The 12,766-nt window shown below is 41.5% G+C and overlaps 1 protein-coding gene across 1 annotated transcript in view; it reads left to right on the plus strand.

Annotated features, from left to right (window-relative positions):
• TTBK1 (tau tubulin kinase 1) overlaps window positions 1-12,766 on the plus strand; it is a gene marked incomplete at its 5' end in the record, with an annotated part of 73,085 nt that overhangs the window by 836 nt on the left and 59,483 nt on the right. The window contains 3 exons of the mRNA XM_015411846.1: window positions 8,722-8,814; window positions 8,976-9,101; window positions 11,998-12,152. Of these exons, the coding sequence (XP_015267332.1) occupies window positions 8,722-8,814; window positions 8,976-9,101; window positions 11,998-12,152 (374 nt within the window). The remainder of the gene's footprint in view (window positions 1-8,721; window positions 8,815-8,975; window positions 9,102-11,997; window positions 12,153-12,766) is intronic.

Raw genomic sequence — 12,766 nt, forward strand, 5'->3', positions numbered from 1 at the left:
CTGGAGCAGTCAAGCATACTGAGCAGAACAAGCTTCAGTTATAGCTTGTCAGTTGCTGGTGCAGCATTCATCTAGACCAGCTCTGGTTTCTAGCAGGTGTTCCTTGCTTTCCAGGCCCCTGCTCTTCAACCAGTTTATTGACCTCTGGACAGCTCCCATGCTGCCTGGTGCTCTGGCTGCCAGACCTTGACAATCAGTTATCCTAAGTGACCTGGCTGGATTGTGTCCTGTGTACTAGGAACAGGACAACTAGGGCTGTATCCAATCAAAGAAGTGTGCTACTGGATCACACTGCAGGTCTACCTAATTCAGTATTCTGTTGTCAGTGGCACCCAGTCAGATGCTTCTGTTATTTGGAGGTCTACTGCCTTTGCTCATAGAGATACTGTATAACTATTCTGACACCTATAACTTGTATAAGAGCCATCTGAGATTCTATCCATTGTCACACCTTGTGATAGTGAATTTGTAAATCAATTATACATTTTGTGCAGGTAATAGGGTTGCAGTGCACAAAATGGTTTACAAACTTGCTTCGATAAATGATTATCGACTGTGGTCAATACTGTTGTGTACAGATTATTGCAAGTAGGAACCTATTTATGTAATTTTGGTTCTGTTTAATGTGTCATGTGAATACGTATGCTGTGCTTCAGTTCTTTCTGGTGGTCCCAGACTTCTAAAATCCTGATGCACTGATTACTGAGCGTCCCATTTTTGTGACTGTACTGGCTCAATATGTATAGTCTACCTGGAGTCCCTGTGAGAAAGGCGGACTATAAATAACATAAATAAATGAACAATATTTTTGAAGAAACAAGTGGGGGGAACCAGATTTTTTTCTCCACAACCAGGACTTAAAGCAGCTTATGTCATTCCCCTTTCCTCCTTTTTATCCTCAGAACAACTATGTGAGGTAGGTTAGGCTGAGATTGTTTGGCTCCTATTGAGCTCTCGTGGCAGAGGAGTGCTGTGAGTCTGCTTCTCCCAGATACTAGTCAGAAACTCTAAACACTGTACCACACTGGCTTTTGTGGGGTGGCTGCAAGCACCCAGTCCTGGGTGAGTCTTGCAAATCACATGGTATCAAGTTGCTGTTGCTCAAACTGGACCCAGAGAAAGGGAAATTAGATTTAATAAGGGTTCCAGAAAGGAATAATGCATGAGTAAGTCTGTGTATACCAGTGTGGATCTCGGTAGGGGTACCATAAAATAAAATTATGGAGAGAGAGAGTGTGAGAGAGAGTGATCGTAAACACACATCATTTTATTCTATACAAAATTTTTTTAAAATGTAAAGAACCTATACTGGGCACCTGAGAACTAATTGAAAGTGAGAGGGTCCTGGATTCTGGATACCAGAAACTACCACCAACAGCCTAGGGAACAGCCAGCACCGCAAGGGCAATCCATACTGTGAGCTGACTGCCAGCGGAGAATCATGGCTGCTACCGTCAAGAAGATCAATGATTACTGGCACTTTATTATGGTTTTAGTATTGTTTTAATCGTAACTCATATTTTAATGTAACTTGTTTGTTTTATGTAACCTGCCCTGAGCCAGCTACGGCCGGGAGGGCAGGGTAGAAATCTGAAATAAATACATAAATAATTCTCTAAATAATCACACACAGACACACACACACACACACACACACACAAGGGCACATTTATAAAAGGTAGGAGGGAGGAAATTGGGAAGTTTTAGGGAAGAGATAATTGACCTGGAAAGGTCCAGGGATCAGAATGAGGAGCTGGCTAAGCAAGGAGAAAAGTGCAGCAGGGGTTCTCACCAGGAAACCAGAGTTCTGACTAGCAGAGATCTGGACCAGGGATCTGAGAAACCATTTGCTATGGCATGGGGTCCTTCTATTATGGACAGAAGATCCCCAAAGTAGGTGGGATTTGGGTCATCCTGTCTTTGTTTAAATCTTACCAGCTGGTTTAAAGTTAACTGGTTTTAAACTTTGGCAAGGAAAAGTGAGGAAAATACCTTGATCAGACTACTGTGAGCCAAATCTTCATGGGCACAAAGAGCCAGGGTGAGACAACATGATTAACATACTTTAACCAGATCTGCATTGACGAGTCCCTGTGAGAAAGGCGGACTATAAATAACATAAATAAATGAACAATATTTTTGAAGAAATAAGTGGTGCCCTTCTTGATTTAGTAAAAAAGGAAAAAGAGGAACCGGGTGTTGCTTAATGCAGAATAAGAGGAGCAGGAGGAGGACATGTTGTTGCTGTTGTTGTTTTTATGCCCTGCCCTTCACTATCTGAAGGAGTCTCAGAGTGGCTTACAATTGCCTTGCCTTCCTCTCCCCACAACAGACACCCTGTGAGGTAGGTGGGGCTGAGAGAGCTCTGAGAGAACTATGACTGGCCCAAGGTCACACAACTGGCTGCATTTGGAGGAATGGGGAATCAAACCTGGTTCTTCCGCTCTTAAACACTACACCAAACAAGCAACCACTACACAAAACTAGCAATTTCCTTGAGCTGTGCAGATACTTCTGGGGGTTATGCCAGGATATTCTAATATTGAAAAGTCTTTTGTTATTGAGAATGAAGTGTGAGACAAGATAGCTCCTGAAACAGGATGGAGCATAAATGAATTACTTGAGTGCCCTTCTTGATGGAGTAAAAAATGAAAAAGAGGAACCGGGTGTTGCTTAATGCAGAATAAGAGGAGCAGGAGGAGGACATGTTGTTGCTGTTGTTGTTTTTATGCCCTGCCCTTCACTATCTGAAGGAGTCTCAGAGTGGCTTACAATTGCCTTGCCTTCCTCTCCCCACAACAGACACCCTGTGAGGTAGGTAGGGCTGAGAGAGCTCTGAGAGAACTATGACTGGCCCAAGGTCACACAACTGGCTGCATTTGGAGGAATGGGGAATCAAACCTGGTTCTTCCGCTCTTAACCACTACACCAAACAAGCAACCACTACACAAAACTAGCAATTTCCTTGGGCTGTGCAGATACTTCTGGGGGTTATGCCAGGATATTCTAATATTGAAAAGTCTTTTGTTATTGAGAATGAAGTGACATTTTATCAAAGTCTTGTTTTTACTGAGAACCCTGAGGGTGGGGGGGGGAATTGCACTTAACCAGTTTGTAATGCCAGCATACCCTTCCTCTTTGTCCCTGGGATTTTCCAATGTCACGGCTGTACCCAGATGTCTTTATGAGACTCCCTAAATTTCAGATCCCCTTGGCACTTAGGCTGTAAAAGGGGGTGCCTGTTAGAACAGCTAGGTGACTGAGACAAATCTGTACATTCTTGTATACTACACTGTCTCAATGAGCTATCCATGGAAGAGGTCCTTAGAATCATTCTTTTATGCTGCTTTTATAGTACCAAATAATCTAACATCTCTGCTCAGCAGGTAGCTCAAAATAATAATAATCTAGTTGTTACTTAATGCCCCCAATTTATATTTTCTTTTGGGAGTGGGTGAGTGAGAATAGAAGAAGTTAGACCCTGGAAAAGGAAGAGCCTGAAGAAAATAACCTGTATTTTAGGTACTTTGTTCTAATCTTTATTGCTGGAATCTGCTCTGTGCAAATTTGTATTCTTTCGTCTTTATTGCTGGAATCTGCTCTGTGCAATGTCAACTATTTTTGGAAGAAATGTGTATTCTGATGGTTGGTTATTTGCATTTGTTTTGCCTGTTTAATCTTCAGGTTGCTTTTCAGACGGCTAATTGCCTTTTGCAATTCACCCTGAGGACTGACAGATCAGTAACTCTCCCTCTTACTGTCTGGAAAATTGACCCAGAAAAGGGTAGCTGCTTGTCCTAGGTCACCTTGCAGAACTATAGTTCTGAGAGATATTTTGAAATCTCATACATACTGTACGCTTTATCTATCTTTACAGAGCTTATTTTATTTTACTCTTGTTGCATAATGCTTGTATGGCAGTGCTAACAGTCATTTTAATGAAATACATGAGGAAAATGTCATTTTTAGTTATGTTGCCAGACTGCTGACTGGGCTACCTATAAGGTGTGTGAAAATTAGCTATCACAGGATATACATAAAAGAACTGTAGCACTAGATTATGCTCCAACTACAGATGCTGAAGAGAAAGAAATTGAAAGCTTTTATGCAAGTGTCCAGGAAGAAACTTGTCACACACCTAAACAAGATGTGCTGATAATCATAGGTGACTGGAATGCTAAAGTGGGAAACAAAGTAGAATAAAATATTGTTGGAAAATTTTGGATAGGATCATGAAATGAAGCAGGAAAGCAGCTCATAGATTTCTGTGAAGAAAACAAGTTTTTCATTGTGAATGTGTCAGGCAACCAAACAGATGATTGTATACATGGACATCACTGTACGGCCAATACAGAAATCAAATAGATTACATAATAGGAAGCAGAAGATGGAGAAGTGCTATTCACTCCACTAAAACAAGACGATGAGCTGATTGTGGTACAGATTATGAATGGTTAATATTGAAAATTAGAATAAAGCTGAAGAAAAACACCAAAACATTCACAGAGCCTAAATACAGTCTCGACAACATCCCTAAAGAGCTTAAAGACAATGTAAAGAATTGATCTGCATTACTAAGTTCAAGTGAATGGGAACTGGAAGAACTGTGGCTTGAAACCAGAGATAATATCAAGGAAGACTGCAGGAAGACTATTGCTGTAGCCAAAGGAAACGAAAAATCTTGATGGATGACTAATGAAGGTCTTAAAATTGCTAAAGGTAGATGATAAGCAAAAGGTGACAGAAATAGAATCAGAAGTCTCAATGCAGCATTCCAGCTACCATCATGTAGAGACAAAGAGAACTGTTATAAAAACCAGTGTAAAGAAATAGAAGAGAACAACAAAAAAGGAAGAACAAGAGATTTGTTCCACAAGATCCAAGAAATCAAGGGTAAATTTAAAGCAAGGTTAGGCATGCTGAAAGATCAACATGGAAACACATTAACTGGATAGGACAAAATAAAGACACGATGGGAACAATACAATGAAGAACTATACAGAAGAGATGAAAGAATTACAGATTTTTCCAAAGAAAACCTTTTGAAGAAGAACCTGCAGTTTTATTTATTATTATTTATTAGTTGCATTTTTAGAAAGTGAAGTGAAAGCTGCACTGAGAGCAACTGGGAGAAACAAATCACCAAGAGTAGATGGAATATTAGTAGAGATATTCCAAGCCACGGAAACCAAGTCCATCAAAATCTTAACAAGAATATGCCAACAAATATGGATGTGGCAGAAAGGGCCTGTTCCAGCCTGCAAGGCCTATTCCACCCTGCCCTCCAAAGTTCTCCCAACGATGGGAGGCTTTTCTTTCTTGGTTAGTCCACCACTGCCACCCGACTTTTGTAGGAATGGCCCACTGGGAGTATCAGGACTCCCAGCTTCCCTTCCAAGATCTGAGGCTTTGCCTCTGTGTCCTGCTGCCCAGCACCTGGTCACTATGGGGAAGGTTTACTGCTTTGTGCACCCTTGGAGGAATAGCCACTTGCCAACTGCCTGCCTTCCCCCCTGGTGCCCCTTTTTAAAATAGCATGTCTGAGATGGTGGAGGTCTATGTGGTACAGAGAACCACTACCAGCATCTTAAGTTATAAAGTATTTATTAAAAAGAAAATGTTCACAAGCATACTTTTAGCACAGCACCAGATTGAGCAAGGGATTCCAAAAGAAATGGGTTAAATGCAAATCCTCTGCCCCTCTATACATGCCCTATCAGATGTTAAAATAGGACAGGCTTCTAAAGGTTAGGAAGTTACATATCTCTACCAAGTTACCATTACCTTGAAGCTTCCTTCTGCTCACTAGGGCACCACACAGTCAAAATGGCTGCCTACTCAATTAAGAGTTCTGTCTGCTCTCATGAACTCTACACCAATCCAAGAGACCTTCCTCCTTGCTCCCCTGAGTTTTATCATCTTTTCCCTACCTTACTGACCAGATTAGTCAGAGAAGTTTTTCCTGCAGTTTTTTCCTGGAGATTATTCCTGTAGTCATGCTAGGAGAAGGGGGGAGAGCTTGACTCACTCATTATCTCTCCTGCTAGATCTATTAGTATTTGTATGAAGGTGAGCTGGAAAACAATTGAACAGACTTCCTTCCTTCCTGCTTGTTCTCTGCCCAGAGAGAGAAAAAAACATTTAAAACTCAGTGGAGGTTTTGCTCATTTTAATAGGAAAGAAAGAGGAGGACAAAAAACTTAACCATCCCCCCAAAATTTAATGAAGAACCTGAAAGGTTAAATGGATGCAAATTAGGGGGCCCAATGTTAAAATCAATAAATGTACAAAATAAATATTGGAAATGATCAAAAATACATGTATTTATTACAAATTACTTTAAAAATAATTCTAGGCCCAAATATAGCCTCAGTTAAAATTACAAATCATACAGTGTGCACAACAGGGAGATTATGCAACCCTAAAACAGATGCATTTCAGCCTACTGGCCTTCTTCAGTGGTCAAGCAATATGAGCATCCTACGAGAATGTGAAAAAAGATCCGCCATCTTGCAAAATGGCAGCTACAGGAAAAAGTGTTGTCTCTACAAATAATATGATAGTGTATTTGGCTTTATTGACCTCAAAAACATATATTTTGACACCAAGATGAGCATCCTATATGAATTTTAAATATCACAATAACCATATCTTTCATCTTGAAAAATGGTGACTACAGGAAACATGTCCTAAAATTGGAACGTCTACCCAAGAAAATTTTACATTCGTACTGTGCTGAAATACACAACAAGCAATAAAATTCTCTGTACCTTGGGTTGTTTTTTTTTTGTGGGGGTGGGGTAGGGGTTGGGGGTCTATGGCAGATCCCAGACTATAACTGTAAGGATTTGTCACTGGTGACTAAGATCAAGATAATTCATACTATGTTATTCCCCATTACTATGTATAGGTGTGAAAGTTGTACAATGAAGAAAGCTGATAGGAAGAAAATTGATTACTGTGAGATGTGGTATTGGTGGAGAGTTTTACAGATACTGTGGATCTGAACTCTTCTAGAAGCTAAAATGACCAAACTGAGGCTATCATATTTTAGTCACATTATGAAAAGTTAAGAGTCACTGGAAAAGACAGTAATGCTAGGAAAAGTTGAAGGCAGCAAGAGAAGAGGAAGAGCCAACAAGAGATGGAGTGACTCAACAAAGGATGCCATGGCCCTCAGTTTGTAAGACCTGAGCAAAGCTATTAATGATAGGACATTTTGAAGGTCATTAATTCATAGGGTTACTAAAGGTTGGAAGCAGCTTGATGACACTTAACACATACTAGATTAGGCTTCTTTGTAGAAGAATGGTTGCTGTTTAAATCTTGTGTTTCCTGTGAGGTTGCTTGGGTTTCTTGGTGAGAAACCAGGCATCCTTAAAAGACATGACATGTAGAAGTCAATTTGTATGGTTTTACCATATTGACTACAAATATGAAATACAGCAAGTTTGACATATTTTGAAGGGCTCTCTGGGGTTCAGATGATACAGCAAAATTGGTTGCTAGCAGAAAAACAGCTCTGCTTTTGCAGTGAACCTTTGGATCCCTGTGTGACCTGCTGAATTGCTTCTAACATTAAACAGGTGTGCAACCCCCCCCCCCAATTCCGGTATAGTAAACCCCAAAAAAATGGTATTTCCTGATATTCCCGAATCCCAATACTGGTATGGTATTCAGATTCTGTAAATATTCAGGATTCCCATTTTTTTTGTTCCATTATATCCTATGGTGACCATTATAGTCAATGGTCCCCATAGGGTATAATGGAGACTCGATCCAGGGGTATCTGGGGCTTTGTGGGGGCTGTTTTTTGAGGTAGAGGCACCAAAATTGCAGCATAGCTGCTGGTGCCTCTACATCAAAAAAACACCCAAGTTTCAAAAATACTTCAGAGTTCAGTTGTGGCATGGCTTGCAAAAGGCATTTAAAGGGACCACATTCCCCTTAAATGACTTTTGCAAGTTCTGCCACAAGTGAACTCCGAAGCAGCGAGTTCACCCAGAAGGTGTTTAAAGGGAAGGCAGTCCCTTAAATATCAGCTCTCTGGAGGCACTGAAAAATCCCAAATATTTCCAGGATTTTTTGGGCTCAGCCATTTTGGATAGCTTTAGACAATACCAAGCTTTATATTCAATTGAAAAAATATCCGGAAAATACTGATAAGGTATTTTTCGGGTAATTTTTTAGCTCGGTATTGCTGAATGCACACTCCTAAACATGACACATGTAGTAATTGTATTTTAATGTGATACCAGTTATGTGAAATGCTTACATGAGTAAGCATGGCCCACATATTACACAGGAAGGCCAGCCAGTTCCCCTATTCTGGACAGCTTGTCCACCATTACCAATCTTTCCTTACAAGGTGCAGCCATAGCAGAGTTTGGGCATGTTCTGGAGTATATGCTCAGGTTGCACAGGGCAACGGTGAAACTCAACAGGCCTAACCAGTACTCTAGATTGTAAGAGGGGGAAATGTTCGTGGTCCTGACTACATGAAGATATTTCATGACTGATATGCAGGGGTTCCCTGAGATTAGAATATTTGAAAACCACAGCTTGAGAATTTAAGGTTGGATGGAAGCCTGGTTGACATTGAATGTAGACTGGTTTTTCTAACTGGTAGTTGATGGTTTGTGGTGCAAGAGTTTCCCACTAGCCATAAAGTTTTTTTTTAGTAACACGATCTTAATCTTGTGGTTCTTTTACTTTCTTCAGGAGATGGGTCGACATGATGACCTGTGGTCCCTTTTTTACATGTTGGTAGAGTTTGCAGTTGGTCAGCTTCCATGGCGCAAGATCAAAGATAAGGTAGGAAAGTCAGAAATGGGAAGTAAAAGCAAAGTAAGACCCACAGCAGCAAATAAATGCTCTAAAGCACCCATTGCTTATTTCTAATTCCCTTACCCGTTTTAGTTGTCTATTATGTTTAGTGCTGCGTGATACTTGATTCAAGTATCTTTTTTCCCTAGGAACAAGTTGGAATGATTAAAGAGAAATATGAACATCGAATGCTGCTAAAACACATGCCTTCTGAGTTCCACCTCTTCCTAGATCACATCGCAAATCTGGATTACTTCACTAAACCAGATTATCAGGTAAAGTTCTCTCTTTACTGATAGTTTAACATGTCATTGTGGCAGCATATGGATGAATATCCCAGAACAGAGATGTCAAACTGATTACTAGGGCCAGGTCTGACATAAATGTCACTTTGTTGGGCCGGACCATGTGGGCCATAAAATGTAACACAGGTACAGGAGATATAAACTTTATAACCCGCCCACCCAGTGGTTCGAAAGCCGAGTAACTAACTAACGGCGAGTAGATAAATGGGAACCCACCCTTAGAAGGGTGGGGGGCACCCTCCTCCCTGTGGAGGTGTGTGGAGAGCAGCGGCGGCGATGACGGCGACGGCGACGGCGGCTGCAGTAGAACAGTGGCAGCAGCAGAAGATCGGAGGAGGAAGCGGCATGGCACTGAAGGTGACAGCAGAGCCGGAGGGGGACTGATCCCTGGTGGCCAGCAGCGGAAAGAGCAAGGCGGCTGTCGTCGGCAGAGGACGGAGGCGCGCTGACGTCATCCAGAGGCGCGCGGAGCCAGAAGGACATAGTCAGGCTGAGGAGGACGTCGCCGGTGAACCATCCGCCTGTCTGCCTAAGCACCAGAACATCTCACAGCCAGGAAAAAGGAGCTGAGCCGAAAAGAATGACACCAGCCTTCACCGGGGTGCCGGTAGGCAGCCCCTCCCATTGAACTGATGTGGCCTTAGTTAGGATTCAAAATATGTGACTAGCACCCAAAAATGTAAACCGCCCAGAGACCCCTACGGGGGTTAGGGCGGTATATCAAGTTGAAAAATAAATAAATAAATAAATAAAAATGATTTCAGAGGCCAGATGGCAATAACAGGCATGATTGGATTAGGTGTGATATGCAGACGGGTGGAGATACCAGCACTGGTGTGATATACAGAGCCATGGAGTTATCAGCATTGGTAAAGAGATGGGAAACCTAGGTCTCAATTTGGTACAGGAGGATTCACTCCGGGAGGATGCAAAGAATAAATGGAAATAAGTCTGAAGAAGTGAGCAGTGACTCAGAAAAGCACATACCCCACCACAATTTTGTTAGTCTTTAAAGGTGCTACTGGAATCTTTTCTACCACTATTAGAAACCACAACATTCAAAAACCAGTGGGTGAACATTTTAACATTCCAAGAATCCAGGGCATTCATTTACTGACCTAACAGTAGCAGTTCTCTTACAAAGAAATTTCAAAGGGAGATTAGAAAGATAGACTGCGGAATAGCAACTGATCATGAAGCTCAAGACAATGCAAACTCCTGGACTGAATTGAGACCTAGGTTTCTTCACTCAGTACCAATACCTGCTATTGTCATTTGGCATCTGAAGTCACTTCACTCTCAAAGATACAAGAACATAACATAAGAACATAAGAGATGCCAATGTTGGATCAGGCCAAAGGCCCATCCAGTCCAAAAGGACAGATGGACTCACATTCCAACTGTATCTGAAGAAGTGAGCAGTGATTCATGAAAGCTCATGCCCTGCCACAAATTTTGTTAGTCATTACGGTGGCACTGTACTCTTGCTCCCTTTCACTAATAAGGAATGCAAGCTGTGCTGTTAGGCTCTAACCCCCCCCCCCCCAGCCAACAAACGAGAAGAGGGTATACAAAAACTTATACCTGGAATAAAATGTTGTTGGTCTTCTTAAAAGTGCCACAGGACTCCATTTCTCTCTCCCTCCCTCCCCCCTCTCTCTGATTCTTTCCCTCCCCCTCTCTCCCCAGAGGATAAGGAGGAGGGAGGAGCCCTCAGCCAATCGAGGGAAGGCTTTCTTTCTCTCCTATGAAGCAAGAAATAGGAGAGACTGGGGGAAAGGAGCTGCGATGTTAGAAGCAGGAAGCAGCACAGAATCAGTTGTTCTCAGGCCAGATTGCAGCCTTGCAGGGGCCAGATCTGGCCCATGGGCAGTATGTTTGACACCCATGTCCTAGAACATCAGAAAAAAAAAAATTCCTGAAAACAGAACCTTACCTGTAGTTTCATTATTCTTTTAATGATTATCTTTTTTTCCCTTCTCTATACAGTTGCTGAAGTTGCAGTTTGCAGCCAAAAAGCAACATTGGGGATGGAGGAAGACAGACTTTTTAATCCTTTGGCACTAAAAACCACCTATTCCAGTTGCTGCCTTCAACTATGTTTTCCCTATCAGGAAATGTAGGGGAATAGTCATTTAGTGGGGAAACGACACAGCAGAAAAGGGTTTAAGAAGCCCCTCTCTCCACTGGCTTTTTGGTTTCAAATTTGCAATCCCAGCAGCTGTGTAGTATAAAAACAAAATTATCCATTAAAATAAACATGGAACTGCATGGAACATAGATCTTGAGAGACAACTAAAAGAGAAGTCCATTATTTTAGTCTCTCACAAGAAACCAATCAAACCTGATATGTGAAGGACCATCTTCCTTGCTGTTTAGGAGCTATGTTTATCCCAACTCCTCTGATCAGAATAAAAGTGACATATTGCACTCTGTCCAGGTTTGGAGACATGCTATTGCTTCCGGATGTGTTTGTTCTTTGGAGTAGATTTTTAATTGCATAGGCCAGGGTGTTCTTGTAGGACACAGTGTTGCTCTTTTTTAAAAAAATCACTTGTTATTCAGTGCATCCTACTCCTGTAAACTGCACTTAATGTAGCCTGAGCCTTTGTATGTCAGATGGGAACAACAGCAAGCAGTGTTATCCAAATGACCCAGAGTGCACAAATGCAGAACCCTGGACAGAAGCTGTTCTCTCTCTGGTGCACCCAGAGATCAAGACTGCCACCAGGATTGGCAGTATTCAGTGACAGTTGCATAAGACTGCTAGTTTCTACCCTAACTCCCTGTTGTCCTATAATGGATGAAAGCCCAAAATGCGTAGTGAGTTCCTTCAGCTTTATTACTTCATATTTTTTCCATCTAGCTCATCATGACAGTGTTTGAAAACAGCATGAAGGAAAGAGGGATTACTGAGAATGAAGCTTTTGACTGGGAGAAAGCTGGTACTGATATTTTATTATCTACAAGTACCTCCACTCCACCTCAGCAGAATACAAGGCAGACAGCAGCCATGTTTGGGTGAGTGACAGATCTCAGCCCATAACACAGTTAACATGCTGTGGAATTTGAAGAACCTTACTAGAAACACTAGTTATTCCTCAAGAACAATTTTTATTTATACAGCATGTCCAGGTCTACTGGATCCTTTCTAAGTACAAAAAAATCTGATAATATAGTTTGGATTTGCCGTACTGAGAATTCATACCTCTAAATGTGACATGTAAATTTCAAATATGTAATTTCTGTTTGAATCTATGGATGTCTCTAAGGGCAAATCTTCTGAATGCTGCCTCAGATCATTTTGGAGAAATGTCTTCACAGTTCACCTGTGGTTATTCATTATTTAAAAGTTTAAGTGCTTGAATGTCTTCGTGTAACTTTGGACATACAGGCCAATGGAGAGACTGAGGCACTCACTGTGTAGTCTTGGTCTGGAGATATATTGAAAGGAGATATATAGAATATCTGGCTCAGTGGAATTGGGCGATGTCTTGTTTTGGACATGCTGCTCTTTGTCTTGCAAAGAGAGATGCCCTGTCTTCAATGATCATGCTCTCAGTGGTAAGTTAAATTTGACAAAAGATGTATCATAACTAATTTGGAAATGAAAGGCAGCAACAGATACCTCAAGT

The sequence above is a fragment of the Gekko japonicus genome, unplaced genomic scaffold (assembly GCF_001447785.1).
Source record: "Gekko japonicus isolate JY-2015 unplaced genomic scaffold, Gekko_japonicus_V1.1 scaffold359, whole genome shotgun sequence".
Classification (NCBI taxonomy): Eukaryota; Metazoa; Chordata; class Lepidosauria; order Squamata; family Gekkonidae; genus Gekko; species Gekko japonicus.